At 44.0% G+C, this 15,730-nt stretch overlaps 2 protein-coding genes across 4 annotated transcripts; both read right to left on the bottom strand.

Annotated features, from left to right (window-relative positions):
• Positions 1 to 1,388: 1,388 nt before the first annotated feature.
• asb6 (ankyrin repeat and SOCS box containing 6) lies at positions 1,389 to 6,009 on the bottom strand. Of its 2 annotated transcripts, none has more exons than XM_035436188.1 (7): positions 5,952 to 6,009; positions 4,844 to 4,970; positions 4,275 to 4,456; positions 3,876 to 3,982; positions 3,654 to 3,762; positions 3,474 to 3,560; positions 1,389 to 2,514 (listed from the first exon to the last, which is right to left on the bottom strand). In XM_035436188.1, exons 1-7 carry the CDS (start codon positions 5,974 to 5,976, stop codon positions 1,760 to 1,762), a joined length of 1,392 nt encoding a protein of 463 aa, XP_035292079.1. In that variant the 5' UTR covers positions 5,977 to 6,009; the 3' UTR covers positions 1,389 to 1,759. The 2 variants fall into 2 exon arrangements, with proteins under 2 accessions (XP_035292079.1, XP_035292080.1); XM_035436189.1 differs by lacking the exon at positions 5,952 to 6,009 and adding an exon at positions 5,587 to 5,945.
• A 281-nt stretch (positions 6,010 to 6,290) lies between these two features.
• On the bottom strand, positions 6,291 to 15,730 carry ndor1 (NADPH dependent diflavin oxidoreductase 1). 2 transcript variants are annotated; one of them, XM_035436186.1, is made up of 15 exons: positions 15,459 to 15,730; positions 14,942 to 15,077; positions 13,475 to 13,552; positions 12,435 to 12,532; positions 12,097 to 12,195; positions 11,824 to 11,925; positions 11,327 to 11,536; positions 10,985 to 11,112; positions 9,631 to 9,842; positions 9,219 to 9,326; positions 8,643 to 8,757; positions 8,199 to 8,345; positions 7,722 to 7,840; positions 7,406 to 7,500; positions 6,291 to 6,776 (listed from the first exon to the last, which is right to left on the bottom strand). In XM_035436186.1, the coding sequence occupies exons 2-15, from the start codon at positions 15,074 to 15,076 to the stop codon at positions 6,632 to 6,634; spliced, it is 1,791 nt and encodes a 596-aa protein (XP_035292077.1). In that variant the 5' UTR covers position 15,077; positions 15,459 to 15,730; the 3' UTR covers positions 6,291 to 6,631. The 2 variants fall into 2 exon arrangements, with proteins under 2 accessions (XP_035292077.1, XP_035292078.1); XM_035436187.1 differs by having other exon boundaries at positions 14,942 to 15,041; positions 15,459 to 15,729.

Below are 15,730 nucleotides of genomic sequence, written 5' to 3'. Positions count from 1 at the left end.
AGAAAGAGCTATTTTTAATAACCTCAGCTCATTTATGTAATTACTAAATCAATATTTTAGCATTTGGTATAAAGACAGGAATCACGTACACTCATTAGTTCGCTTGTCAGATTCAGGCCTAATGTTTTATGTAAATAATTATCACAGCAATTTCTTAAGTAAAATAGGTTTTAAAAATTCAATGGCTCACCTTAAGCAATCCTGTACATTTTATTCCAGTAATTATAATTATCCTTTTCGGTACTGAAAAATGACATGATTGAGGTGCAAGAAACACTTTATAGTTTTATGTTTCTTTTGTATTTTATTTATTTTGGTTTTTTTTAGATTTTAATATAGCTTTTCTCACAGGCCCCGAATGACCGTTAGGTTCTTTAGGAACTACAGAAGATGAACCTGTGCTGATAACAGTTTAACTCTCCTTGGACCTCCACAACACAGAACCCCAAAAGACAACAGCTTAGGCTGCGGTGGATGGGACAGGAAGTATGATAAGCCGTTTGCCGCATAGGAATGGTTTCTTTAAAATCCCAATTATTTCTTTACTCCCCAATCTGGGAGGCCAAATATTTTATTAAACTTAACTTACTGCTGTATCGTCATCCATCAACTCAGGAGAGGGAAGACTGGCACATGCTTTCTCCAATACATGTGCATGTAGGATCTGCTTCTGACCCTGCAATCTGAACAGCGCATTTCACACAGCTGCAGTGAGCAAGACGACTGGGGTCGCCTGATTGACCGGAGAAACTGCTATAATACTAATGAAGCCGGGAACATACTTCCAACTAGAACTCGCCTTCACTGGTTGATACAGAGCAATTATGTATCGCCTCAGAACACTTCTGGAAACAACTGCAACTGGCAAAGAATTTAACAACAGACCGCAGGGTACATCGCCTCGCCAATAATCAGTGCGTGAGCTGGATACACCACCAGAGAGACGTGGTGGCCTTGGCGACGAAATGATGGGGGGATGCAGGCAAAAATGTCAAGAGAAAGAGAAAGGAAATGACTGCCTAGTGTACATAGTGTGGAGCAGAAAAATAAAGAAATAGAGGTAGAGGGGCAGTTGTTGGGCCTGAGCTAGTGTTGAACATTACATTTTGTATCGAACAGATTGTATCAGACAAAATGTCAGCGTGATAACTTACATACTTTTCTTTATTTAAACCATCCTACTATGCACTATAACTTTCTTTTAACTAGTGTGTGAATGGAAAATGGGTCTTATGAACTTTGCAAATGGCTCAAAGTATTCAGGCAGAATTTTTGCATGAGTATGTGCATGGGTAACAAATAATGATTTTTAAAAAAACCTATGCAGCACAAATGTGTATTTCACTCATTACCACTACAAAAGTGAAACCATTAACCTAAGAAAAAAATCAGGCTCAGTACATTAAAGGCTTTATTGTTGTGAAAAATAAGTCTTTCCACCCCAGATCTTAGCTGCATTCCAGCTGAGCTATCCCAGCAGCACAAGCCTTTGATGTTTACACATTTCAGAATACCAGTTATACACTTCACACATGAATATGTATAAACCTTTATTCAAATTGCCACAGTCCACATCCATGTGCATTTCAGAAATTCCATATCCTTGTCCAAAACCTTCAAGGGAAAAAGCCGGGCATAAATTTTAATGCCACTAACTGACTGCCATGCTGGTAAACTGACCAGTCACATTAGAAAGGCAAGGAGGGCTTGAGCCTCTTCCCACCATGCCTTGCACTGCCCTCTGGTGGCCGCAGTTGGTTCACCGGAGGGGGCGGTGTGGCTTGAAGCAGTCCTGGCCGGGTTTGGGTTTATAGGTGATTTCGGGAAGCAGGTACTCTTTCAGCCGGTGCGGCAGGGGCAGGGCCTTCACCTTGCCGTCCAGCGGCCACGGCTGCAGGCTCCGGCGGATGAAGGCCCGGCAGAGGCTGCGCAGGGGGGGCGGGCCGCACTCCCGGCTCCAGACGCGGCGGCGGAACTCCAGGACCGCTCGGCCGTGGCGGTCCAGCTCTGAGGCGACGGGGAGGCCCAGCCCGCAGGTGAGCGGGAGGGTCGGCGAGGTCACCTGAGCTAGGTCCAGGAGGAACTCCGCCTGGGCGAAGACCTCGCCCGCCGCCGCCGCCGCCGCCGCCGCCGCCACCTCCTCCGCCGAGCCGGGGTTCTCCCGGAGGGCGGCTTCCAGCCGGCCGAAGATCAGCCCCTGTCCCGTCCAGCAGGGGGCGCCCGGGCAGGGGCAGCGGAAGGCAGCTTCGCTCTGCAGCAGCAGCACGGCCAGAGGGAAGAGCAGGTCGAAGTGCTCCAGGCAGGTCTGGGTGAGGGAGGGCTCCCCCTCCCCACCATCGCCCTCGCAGCCGCTGGGGTCGGCGCCGTGGGCCAGCAGGAGCCGCGTGGCGGCCAGGCAGAAGCGGCCCGCCTCGCGCACGTCCTCCGCGTTGCCCTCCAGCGCCTCCTTCACCAGGAAGACCAGCGAGGACAGAGCCGTCTCCCCCTCCTCCGTGGCAGCCCGGACGTCCGCACCTGAAGGACGCACAAGGACACAAAAGGACATGTAAAGCAGTGCGGGGCTCCTAGGGCTGGGTGATACACCACGATGATAATTATCGAATGCGATAGCGGCCGTGGGCACGGTGTGGCTTAAAGCAGTCCTGGCCGGGTCTGGGTTTATATGTGATTTCAGGAAGCAGGAACTCTTTCAGCCGGTGTGGCAGGGGCAGGGCCTTCACCTTGCCACCCAGCTTGTGTCCTTATCAACACCTCGTAGATATCAGTGATTGGGTTTTTTTCTCCAGAAGCTTTTCACACAGCCTCTTTAAGTTTAGTTGTTCACAACCGCTTCAGGTATAATTAAAAAGAAAGACAAAAGGAAAGGTAATACACCACATGGTGGTGAAGACCGTTATTGCATTCAATAATTACTGTTGTGGCATATCACCCAGCCCTAGGGACTCCAACCAATAAGCTTTTTACTTGCCACATTTTATAATTTTGCTTCTAATTTCTGCAGTAGTAAATATTCACAGTAAAATCATCACATTGACAGCAAAAGAAGAGTACACACACTATTTCTCTTCAAAAGTCAAAGTAATCATGGAACAGGGCTACTTCCACAATTACAGTTTAAACGTTAATTTCAAAATATTCTACGTTTGCAGACACAAGCTTACAGATGCTGTTGGAAGCAAATACCAGTCACCACAGACTTTTGGTAGTGGGCTTAATGTACAAATCAGCAAAATGTAATGTAAGCAGACTGACATTACTAGGTATTATTAACTAAAATCAATGCAGTGAGTTTGAAAAAGGATGGACTTGTTTTGCTTACTCTAAAAATACATTACCCATGACCCTTCAAGGACAGTGGGATATCAGTCCGCTTTGTAACCTTGTGCAACCTGTTGATCATAAACAGCCTACCTGTGAATGTCTACCACACTTGTGGGAGCGTTTGGAAACAAGGGGTAAATGGGAGGAGATACCTTTCTCCAGAAGCAGCTGAATGTTGGCTATGTTGTTCACAGTGATTCCATCGCTGACGGCAAACGCGTGGAGCAACGCTGTCTTTCCTGTGAGGAACAAGCACATCCAATATCTGTCAGAAATGCATTTGTGCATTTTAATTTAAGAAAATGTAAAAACCACAAGCACTGCCACGGTACCGCTCTTGTCCCTGGCGTTGATGTCGGCCCCCAAATCGAGGAGAACGCGTAAGCAGGGCAGCCTCTCCAGCTCCTCGCTGGCCAGGTCCAATGGGCTGCACTCGTGGATCTGCGCAGAGACGCAGTGTGTTCAGGCCAATAGCGAATCGCGTGAGAGCGCGTCGGTGCCAATCAGAGAAGCCGCGGCGCGAGGCCACTGGCGCCTCCACCCGCCAGACTCACCCGATCCCGTTTGTTGACGTTGGCCCCTTGGCGCACCAGGGCCTGCACCATTTCAGGCCTGTTCCTCAATACTGCTATGTGCAGGGGGTTGTAGTATGACACGGGGTCTGAGTGAAACAGGATTTTATGTTCTGAATATTTTTTAACTATTATTTTCGAGATTAACACACTTAGGTACACAGCCTTACTCAAAAAAGTAAAAGGGAAGAAATAAGAGTACAGTCAGTGATAATTCTGAATATTGATAATAGTTCCATTTCATTTCTCTCTTTATGAATGCAAGAGAATCATGCCATTCACAAACTGATTTGCTACAAGCTTGTTTCATCTTAGCGATAAATGTCTTGACTTTTTTTTTATCATCGATGTAAAACTGTCCCTTCTATCGGTGGTACTCACCCTCAAAGTTCAGGTCTGCCCCATAGCGCAGGAGAACCTCAGCAGCAAAGACCAAACCATGCTCTGCAACTTTGAACAGGGAATAGCTTATCCCCTCCTGAAATACCGCAGACTGTGACTCTTTCTCCAGCAACTCCACCAGTGAATGGCAGAGGGCGCCCTTGTTCTCTACATTACTGCTCCTGTTAGCATAGAATGAAAAATTCTAGTTAAGTTTTGCACACAGTTATGTTAAAATCAACGCAGATCACAGGTTAAGTGCCCATTAGATCGTGGCTGTTTTTAAAGGGCAGCTAGGGTGTTTTTAATGGGCAGCTAGACTGTGTAAAACCCAGGTATTTGCTTTAGCATATGAATCATTCACACAGTGAAGCTATGAGTTGTAAATGGTCTCAGGACTTAAAATGCCTTACCTAACTTTAATTTTACAATATTTAGACCAATGACTTCTTCCAAAACACTTTCAATTAAGGTTTCAATTTATAGATATTAATGTTAGCAATAACCACAACAGTTTACTCACCAGTCAATACCTTTTTTAAAAATATAAGATATAGCTTTATCCTCACCTGCCCTGGGGACTTGCATTCTCCTCCACCCCTACGACGCTCAACACGGCATCCACCAGTGGCTGGTACTCGTAAACGATCCTGCGAAAGCCATGTAGAAAGGGCATGCTTTCTATCGCCCTGCCCTCTATTCGTCGCCAGGGAAAAAATAAATAGCGCGTCAGAGGTGGACAGTGCGATCAGATTAGCCGATTTAGAAAAACACGAACTCAATTAACTGTCGCCTTCCATTACGTTTGTCAGTTCATGGAGAAATGCCATTATTCGTGTAGATGCACAAATATATCAATATTGGATTTGAAGCTGCGTGTGGATTTTTATCCACAGCAAACATAAGATGCAGTTTGTAACTTCATCGATACTGTTTATCGACAAACATAAAAGTTATGTGCGTTTAACATCAGTGTTCGAAGAGATTTGCTGTGCAAGTTAAAGTGCAGAAGGCTTTTTTCCTGGATTCTCCACTCCATTCCAAAGCAGCAACAGAATGAGCTACTCCCCAGCAGTTTTGCCTCGTCATTCTCTGAAAAATTGCGAAACAAGTAACGCCTGGTCTCCGCTTAATGGAAACATTAGCCAAGTATGCAAACAATGTTTGCACTCAGCAACCAAATGATATATAACGCGTATTGTATTTCGGTGTGGGTTCCGCCCTTGACTACGTGCGGGTTATCCTGCTCATCGTATCATTCCGAACCTGTTGTGGCCATATGTTTTGAATGAGTCACACGACTCGCTCTTACTTCGTAGAACAGTCGGATATCTGGTGGGGTTTTGTCAGCTGACAGGTCAGATTCATACACCCAACAACATGGCTAAAGACAACAACAGCAAATAAGGGTCATAGAATATCCGTTCACTCAAGTATTACTACTAGTAACGTCACTAGCTAGGCAGCGAAGTTCATGTGCATCTTGTGTCTAGCTAGCTAGCTAGCCAGCCAGCCATCTTCACTTCTTCAAGACAATAAAATCTGTAATTGGAAACGAACGTTTTACAGCTCAAAATCATGCAGGCCGTCTAGTTGCATTGATAAACACTTCTTGAAACATATTACTGCATATGCGTTCAATTTACAAAACAACACTAACGAGCCACACCAACTCACCAAACAAGAAACCGGAAGGAAGCATTGTACTGAAAGCTCTGTTCGGATTGGCTACAGCTTTCGCTACAGTTTGCTGGACGGATGTTTATGTATAGCTATGCCAATTTATTTTATTTATTTTTTTAATTTAATGTTAGCTACATTTCTGTCACACTTACTGAAAGATAACGTACATTTCACAACATTTTAACTAGTTGGCCAACAAGGTGGTACGCTGCCTACTTGCTAAACGCAAATGTGCACACAAACGAACTGCTTATACACTCTTGCTTTTTTCTTGAAATTGAGAAGTTTCATTCTGAAAACCATCAAGCTTAATATGTAATGAAGACAAAAACCTTACGTTTTAAAGTTTAATTATGCATTTTTGTATTTCGTTTTTCGTAATTTTCACATAAGAACAATATGTATTGCATACACCACATGATAATTTAACATATTTGTATTACACATTGTTTCATCTTGATAAACTGGTGAGAGTTTAGAATGAGTAAAGGGGTTCAATTCACACATTTCGAAATACAGGATATACAGGGTAGAAAAATAATATAACATGGGGTGTTTTGTTTTACTGTAGTGCTACTCAGTTCCATTTTTCTGAAAAAAAAAGATATCCCCATCATCATTTCTGTAAAAAAAAAAAAAAAAAAAAGCTTGCAGCTTGTGTCACTGATCTGGGATCAGGCCCAGGTCTCGCTCTGGAAGCGGCCTGTCCTCTCCATGGTATTAAACATGTCCTCAGCCTGGGAAGCACTCACGCCCCCCTCACTCTGGAATGCCTCCTTCAGGGCATCACACACAGCCGTTGGCATGTCCTTGGCATTGCTGGTGGCGCAGGCGGATGAAACAAAGAGAGGGTCACAGAATGAGAGAGAGAATAAAATTTTATAAGTCAATGAAAGTATACTGAAAATGTTTTGCAATGTGTTTAATTACCAGGGTACATTCCTGTCTACTTTATGATGGATGATGTCATTATCATTCACTCATATTTGTGCAACTGGAAATACATTGCAAATACATTGGTTTTTTTTTTGGAATTTTTTTTTTTTTTTTAACTTAATTTTAACAGCTGACTAAAAGAACACATGAGAAAGAGACGGAGTTCACTGCATTTGGGAGATTTCTGCCACTCTTTCTGGGTATGTTCCTGATAGTTTTAAATGGATATTGTCACAAACAAGCCTAGAAACAGGCAGTTTAGACTAACAATCACAAGTGATCTTATAATCAGTTAAAAAAATCACATGAATAATTAACTTTATTTAACTCCTTCACACCTGAGGAAGAAACATGGTGTTCAGCTCTAACTAATGCAATATATAGACCGTTTCCCCAGATTTACTCTTTGCACCATTCTTAAAAAGTCTTTGGGAAGCTTTCAGACTGGAGTAGACTCAAAGAGCCATAGAATTGTGAGGTCCTTTGAATGTATCGGTTCACAGAGAACTTACCCAGCAATGTAGAAATGACCGTTGCTATTGGTGATGAGGTCCCACAGCAGCGCAGCCTGCTCCTTCACTCGATGCTGCACATAGATCTTGTCCTCCTGCACAGACAGACACTTAATTGGATTGATCCCCTATGCACAGCAGAGGCCCACTATGTTATCTATTACACCATATTAGTTAGGCTGCTGGACAGGGTGCTGCATTGTATTTCCCACCACAGGATATTGTGTAATTGTGTTATTGTGTGTGTGTGTGCGTGTGTGGGTGTGCACGCGCAAGCATGCATAGGTACATGCGTATTTGCATGCCTCTCTCTGACCTGGTCTCGGGAGAATGCAGTGAAGAGGGTCAGCTGCCCCGCTCGCTCCAACTCCTCCCACTCATGCCGGCAGTAGAAGTCCTTGGACGAAGAGCGACAGCCGAAAAATAGCACATTGCCTGCCATGGAGGGTTGATATTTATGAATTAGCCGTGTAGAACAGAGCATGACAAACTAAAAGCAACAGACTAATGGCATTGTGTAATGCAGCCATTGGATGAGAGATACTGCATGCACTCCAGGTGCTGGGTGAAATACTACTATTACTGCTACTACCAATAATAATAACAATAATAATAATTTACTGTTTATACATACATTTTTACATACATTCATACAGTTTCAGTATTCATGAAACCATGCCCAAGTAATGCTAAAATATTTTATTAAATATCTGTATATTTCACTATATACTGTATGAATTTTTTGTACCTGATTAACCTTCTGGATGAAAAAAAATGAGGAATGAGGTCCTACCACTCTTGTCTTGGGCTATCCTCTCTTGCAGTGCGGACCTGAATGGAGCCACCCCCGTTCCAGGACCTACCATTATAACCGCACTGGCAGGGTCACTGGGGAACCTCAGTAAGCCCTTCTTCACCCACAGTGGGACATGGACCTCCCCTGAAATATGGTACGTTCCAAAATTTAGAGTTAAATTACAACGCTGCGAGGAAATCACAGCAATGGGTATTGCGTTCAGTTTTCTAACTTAACAGTGCAAAATCAGAGTAGAAGTAGTTTGTTAAAACCTACATTTAGAACACACAATTGATGGACCAGGAGCAAAACCTCTTAAGATTAAACAAAATTAGTTTTATTATTTCAAACAAACACATGCAGAATTTCTGCCTTAGGACCACAAAAGACTGCAAATAGAAAACCAAAGATACTGGTGATCCACCCCAGTAGCTGGCATACCTTGTGTGGGGTCCAAGGAGGCCAGCCAGGTTGAACAGAGGCCTTTGCGTGGCTTCTGCAGTCTAGTTTTGTACTTGACTACAGCTAGGAGAATGTGGATCCTATTGGGGTGTGCCTGGAGGATACAACAGGTGCAAAATGCTTGAGAATGAATTTCACAAACACTAGAGGCTACTTTTTTTCCAACAAATTTTTTTTCCGAATTGTACCAAAAATATTTGTAGGAGGTGCTGCATTGCCCTCCATCAATTCAGGAGGGTACAGCCTCTTTTCCTCAAAAGCACATATTACCAGCCCTTGCATCTGTTTCAGTCATTGCACCTAAGCAGGGCATTTCATCCACAGCTAGTTCAGGCAGACTGCAGGTAGACACGAACTGAGACGAGAACGGTCCCGATTATCAAATCTGCCTCCCTTGGTGATGTCATGGCCAATCATGCACCGTGGGGCAGCCGGCTACATTACAAGTAGCCCGTTATTTACTTTTAAACAACAAGCATGTATCCCTTTTCATTCCACACCAATCACCACAGAGTGCTTTGCTATTGGCTCAGCCTTCCAGGCGTCATACTGTACCAGCAGTGAGGAGGCGATGGAGAAGGAGCGAGGCTGGATTTCTGGGAAGAGGTCCAGCAGGTAATCCACCGTAAGGTCAGCTGCGGTGTGGGGGAAATCCGCTAGGACCTGCAGGCAGAACAGCACTGAAGGCCACCGTGTATACTGCACAGTAATATACGCACACCTTCCGACATTGGATTTACACAGACCACAAATAAATAACTTTTTTAAAGCTAAAATGTGCTATATAAATAACATGCGTGATAATGACGATGATAGCGATGATGACTATAATTATTGTACTGCTATTGTTAATAATCAGACACGGCTGTGACAGGCGGTCCCCCATGCGCTGCTAACGATGCTGTGGTTCATTTCTTTTCTCAGATTCAATGATGTCAGTACTGCGCATGGCTCCTCCTGACCTCACCTCGATGGCTGTGCGCCGAGGCCGGTTGCAGTAGGCGTATAAATCCTCCTGGCCCTCCGCCGAGCAGAACTCCATCAGTTTCTCCTTCTCCAGCTTGTTCGTGGCGAAGCAGAAGAGCAGCTCAAAGAACGAGCGGCGAGGCACGCTACCTATGTCCAGGAAGCTCTCCAGGAGGTATCCCAGGGTGCACGGCTGAGACAGGCGGGCGGGCACTACCGGGGAGAACCACAGAACAAACTGTCTGAACTTTTTTCGTATTTCTAATTCGCAGGTGATTGTTTTGAGTTTCACTGCCATTTGGAATGGTCAGTTATTACTGCAGGCCTATCCTTTCGCTGCAACCTCCACTGCCAGTTCAGGAGGGTGTTCACTTGCACGTGGACCCTCCAAAATGTGTTCTGACAGCAAAACCTTCTTTTCGCTCTGCAGTCTATCAGCTGAGCATAGCAGCTGCTGGAGAACTGCCTAACCTGTACAACTTGTGCAACTGGTACAAGTGAACTGCAAGTACCCAATCATCTAGACCAAGTGCTTTTACATGAGATCATATTAAAGCTGGGAATATCCTGCCACCTGAGACCCTCCCTCCCGGAATGACAATGAACAGTTATGCATCAAACCCCAGGACACTCCATCACAGCTAGCACTGGCATGACCAAAACTCGATACCAGAATGTGGGACGCACCACTGCACTATGAATGAGTACGTCAGCTGGATGCACCACACAACAGGCCCAAGATGTCGTTCAAACATATCACCTGCGTTCTGGTGTGTCAACATACAGTGCAATTAACTGTGCATCGTCTTTTATGCCAGGGCCACACATTAAGTACCTTTGGGAAGAGTTAATGCTAATCTATTACTAGACTAAAGACTCATCTCTTCAGGCTGCACCTCTCCCCCCCCCTCCCTAGCCTCTAGTTTAGCTCTACTCTATTTACCTCAATGTACCTAGTTAGGCTAATGCGATCTCGTTTGTTTTGTATTTGGCAGGATTGTTTTGTTTTATTCTGATTCGGCAAATGTGATTTCAGTGCTAGTTTTGTACTTGGCAGGATTGTTTTGTTCATTTGCTCAACAGGTTACCCTACAGGGTTGGAGTCCTGATCTATGTGGCCACTTCTGGCACTACGATCTTTACTTCACTCTAGTGTGTTTTTCTGCACCTCTGCACTTTGAACTGATGCACTTGCTGTACATCGCTCTGGATAAGAGCGTCTGCTAAATGCCTGTATTGTAATGTAATCTAATCTAATCTAAATAGAAAAACAGGAGAGGGTTAGGGTTAGGGTTAGGGTTAGGGTTAGGGTTAGGGATTGCGTATTCACTTCAACTTAAACACACTGCCCTGACCTGTCTCGTCTTCTGCTGGCCTCAACATGAACCGCCGCGTGGGATCCAGTCTCAGCATCTGGCAGACCTGCTCCACGTCCTCAGAGCAGTTCTTGGGATGGACCACCACCACATCTCCGGCGCTGTACCTGCCAACCACATGGACAGTTAGCACAGCAGCATCAGCGTTTCCCAGCATTCAGCAGCACAGGCATGTCCCTGCAACCCCATTAGACAGCCATAATCATGTCTCAGGCATTAGACAGGTGCCTTGATTTCACACACTCAACCTTATTTCAACCAAAATTATTCTTATGAATTTTGTTGGGGGGTGGGGGGGGGGGGGCGCGCTTGGTGACTCACTGTATGTTTGACCCTGTGATGTCAAACTCAATAAGACGCACATCCTGAAAGTGGGAGGCATGGGTCACTCTCTGGTTGGAGACCACCCGTGCCATGAAAGGATGGACCTGTGAAGGCGGCCTCAGGTTCTCTGTGTCCATGACCTCTGATTGGATGGTGAGATTCTCTGTGACATCATCCAGGAAGTGAAACACAAACCTGGGAGGGAGTCTGTAAGAACAGTCGTGAGAAGCTTAAATTTGGCTCCACAGGAAATTAAATGGTTTCTACTTAACTTTTGTTTTAAAAAAAAATCACATTATACATGAAAAAGAACAACTAAAAAACGATAAAAGCAGGTTGGTGGCTCAGAGGGTTCCCATCCTACAAAAAGAAAGGAAAAGTAGCAGGGAAAGTGTGGGGAATTACTATGGGTAAGTAGTAAGGAACATTAATGGAAGGGGGAAATGAATAATTAAGGAATGTAATATAATTGATTACATTCCATTTAATCTTACAGCTCATCTTCACCAAGTGGGTCCAGGCCCCCAGATGGAGGATAGAGAGCCAGTACTCTATCCCAGAATGCAGTGAGCCAAGGGTCAATAACTCCATCTGGGCTACAGAACACAAAAAACAATAATTGAGGAGAAACAGCAAAACATGGTAATTCCATCACAAACCACTGCAATGTAATGAGTTCATCTGCATGGACTATTTCTAACTTTTTCAGTCTTTCTCTGTTCTATTTGCCCTGCCACACCTGTCCTATCTCCCTGTTTGTCTCTTACCCCAAGTCATGCTGGTCATCTGCTAGCCCCAGGGGTAGAAGGGTGCTGGCTCCCAGCTGTACAAGGCGTTTGTGAAGCTTCTTAGCAACAAAATTAAACCTGTAGCAAAGACATTTAAATAAATTATATATTTTTTCAAATGTAACCTATTAAAAAAAATAGTTATGTAGTACCTCATCTGCATGAATTATCAGTCTTTTGGACATTCACACTCACATGTGCTGTGAGAATGCTTTTGGGATATTTTAAGTCAAAGGTGCTTACATTGGTCATCAGTCAAGTACACTGCGTAATACATAGCTAGTACATATAATCTGAGTGTCTAGGTTGATTCTCACTTGGGATATGAGGAGTCCCCTAAACCCAACACAGCACAGTCCAGGCGACACAGGGAACCAGCTGGCAGAGACTTCCGGAAGATAAAGCGCCAGAATTTCTGCAGAGGAGGGTAGAACAGTTCAGAGACAGGAGCGTAGGGTGGTTTACAGAAGTGAGCCCCTTATCAGACCCCCAAAGGAAAACAGACTGTGTTTACGGTGCTGACAGGGAGTCAGCAGGGTTTGATAAAGAGACAGTGCTATGGCAGTTGCAAAGCATTCTACTGGATCAGCATTATGTAAACTTTAGGTTTTCCATATGCAGTGTAATCCTGTTGGCAGTGTTGGAAAACAATTTTTCTTTTATGGGGTTTTTCTTTTATCCTTGGGTATATAACAGGAAGAGTGGAATGGTTCGAGGAGACTCATCAACATTGCGTGCCATTCGCATATAGCCATTCCACTACACACACATTTTGTACCATTGTATATTTCCATAACTGAACATGCTGTACAAAAAAATTGCATTCACTTTAACCTGGCATTCCTCTTTGACTCTTACCACTGCACACCTAATGATTTTGAGGTACTAACATACACAATTGTATCTATGTATGCTACACAAGCCAGAGGCATATCTAGTCTATAAAGATAGATAGCGATCTGTATAGAGCCACACTACTGGCGGAAAAAGGCTTTAGCCACTCATATGCAGTCTCCTTCTATGTATAACTGTTAACACAGAGGAAAGGTTAAAACATTATTTTGGAGTCAGATAACTGAGATATCATTAAATTAATCCCGTTCCAGTAGCACCGGGTAAGACTACAATCCTTCCTTCACCACTCAGATACTTCCACTGTTTGGTGTATCTGAGGGGACTCTTACAGGAGCAAAATAAATAAATAGTCATAAATGACACATGCACCAAAAGTGTATAAACAAACCTAATCCAATAGAAATATGGGAAATAATACATTTCAACTATTTCAACAGAAAATCACATTGATTCAAGTCACCATTGTTCTGTTATAAAGTAGTACAAATATAATACTACTTACCTTCATGTTGTCAGGGGGGTCACCTTGGCCAGTGGTGGCACACACAAATACCACCAAGGACTCAGAAATGAGGTTTGCCTGTAAGGGATAAACATAATGCCCCTTGCAATAAAGTCAACTTTAATAGACCTTCAATTCATTCGATTGACAGTAGTACTCCATAAAAAGTGTTTCCAGAAAGGATCACCGCCGAGAAATACACTCATCGGCCACTTAATTAGATACACCTACTGGTTAACACAAATAACCATGCTCCTCCAAGCAGTGAATCATGTGGCTGCAACTCAATACATAAGGTATGCAGACATGGTTAAGAGGCGTAGTTTTTTGTTTGACTAAACATTAGAATGGGTAAGATGTGTGATCTAAGCCAGCGTAGGTTCACTCCAACCCTAACAAAGCACGCCTCATTCAACAGGTGTCCAAAATTACGGGTGAAATGAAAATTTACAGGACGGTAGATCTCCAGGAACAGTGTTGGGAACCACTGAACTAAGTGACTTTGACTGTGCTACGATTCTTGGTGCTATATGTGGTGGTTCCAGCATCTCAGAAACAGCTGCCATCCTGGGATTTTTACACATTACAGTCTCTACAAGAGAATGGTGTGATAAACAAAAAACATACATACGTGAGTGGCAGCTCTGAGGCCAAAAAAAACCTTGTTTATGAGCAAGGTCAGGGGAGAATGGGCAGACTGGTTCAAGCTAACAGAAAGGCCGCAAATTCTCAAATAATTTTTACAACTGTCGTGCATTCTGAGATGCTGTTCTGCACACATCAAACCTTGAAGCAGATGGGCTACGACAGCAGGAGTCCACACAGGGTTCCACTCCTGTCAGCTAAGAACAGGATCAGCAAAACTGGACGACTGAAGATTGAAAAAATGTTGCCAGGTCTGATCTTGATCACTGCTGCAACATGGAGATGGTAGGGTCAGAATCGGGCGTAAACAACATGAATCCATGGATCCATCCGGCTTTGTGTCAATGATGCAGGCTGATGGAGGTGGTGATACTTCCACATCATGAAGCACACATCATCTCAAGCTGGTTCCACAAACATGACAGTGACTTCAGTTTACCCCAATGGCCTGAACAGTGCTTAGATCTCAATTGAATAGAGCACCTTTCGCAGAATGAATGTGTGGCCAACGCATCTGCAGAAACGTACATGCGATGCCATAGAATCAGCATGGACCAAAATCCCTAAGGAATGTTTCCAGCACCTAGTTAAATCCATGCCACAAAGAATTCAGACTGTTTTGAAGGCAAAAGGGGTCCTACCTGGTACTAGATAAGTGTACCCAATAAAGTGGCCGGTGAGTGTAAATCGACTTCATTAGAGCTGTTATTATGTTATTTATTAAACAAGAACCCATGCCTGTCACTGTTACTGCTGGTAGAATGGTAACCACTCGTTCTACCAGTGTCACACATGCACAAAACCACCACGCAATTCACTGACCACATTGTAATTGTCCAACGCCTCCACCCTGACTTTCAGCCACCGCCTCTTGGCCTGACGTCCTATTCGTTCGGCTGTGTCCTGAGCCGTCCCGGTCTGGCTGCCATACAAGATTAACAAGGATGGGGGTGACATCCTGTAGATGAAAAAAGTATGCCAATGACTACCAAGCACCCAGGAAGTAGACAGCAACGCAGTAAAATAACCAATGTATTACTATATAACACGTGTTACACAGTTAAGTCAGCAAGATAACACACATTTCTGGTACCTAAACGATAAGTATTTTCACGTTCACCTTTATTCTCTGGAAAGTAGCTTCATATCGATATCACCACGGAAAGTCATCGCTAGTATAGCTAACGCTAGGTAACTTCACTGTTACGTATCGGTGTTGTGTTATTTAACTATTATTAGCGGAGTTACAAATGACAGAAATAGCCCCCAAATTAGAGTAAAGATAGTGTTATACATCATAACACGAATAACGCAATAAACATGACTTTAAGAAACAAACCTGGAGATGAAATTATATTGGTATCCACTATGTCGAATGTGGAATTTCTAAACGATCGGTTTCATCCAGTGGACGATGAACAGAATGAAACTACATGCTACTGTCCAGGGACAGGTCACAGTACTACATTTTACGGCAGTTGTTCTGAGCCACAAATAAAGACTGAATATAGAAATCCATCTTGACAACGGAAACCCGTAAACTACCCAACATTTGATGCAGTTCTTTACAATACAGAATGAACCATATTGGGGCCATTGCACGTTTACCTC

This window comes from Anguilla anguilla, chromosome 10 (assembly GCF_013347855.1).
Source record: "Anguilla anguilla isolate fAngAng1 chromosome 10, fAngAng1.pri, whole genome shotgun sequence".
Classification (NCBI taxonomy): domain Eukaryota; kingdom Metazoa; phylum Chordata; class Actinopteri; order Anguilliformes; family Anguillidae; genus Anguilla; species Anguilla anguilla.
Note: the sequence above shows the minus strand (reverse complement) of the source record. Positions and strands in the feature narration are given on the sequence as shown.

Coding starts and splice junctions, on each gene's coding strand:
- ndor1 (XM_035436186.1), bottom strand. CDS start 15,076: ATGTCACCCCCATCCTTGTTAATCTTGTATGGCAGCCAGACCGGGACG. Junction 12,533..13,474: donor ACCCCCCTGACAACATGAAG/GTAAGTAGTATT, acceptor CCTCCTCTGCAG/AAATTCTGGCGCTTTATCTT. Junction 6,777..7,405: donor GGTCATTTCTACATTGCTGG/GTAAGTTCTCTG, acceptor CTGCGCCACCAG/CAATGCCAAGGACATGCCAA.
- asb6 (XM_035436188.1), bottom strand. CDS start 5,976: ATGCTTCCTTCCGGTTTCTTGTTTG. Junction 3,983..4,274: donor GGCAGACCTGAACTTTGAGG/GTGAGTACCACC, acceptor TGTTTCACTCAG/ACCCCGTGTCATACTACAAC. Junction 3,763..3,875: donor ACGTCAACAAACGGGATCGG/GTGAGTCTGGCG, acceptor GTCTCTGCGCAG/ATCCACGAGTGCAGCCCATT.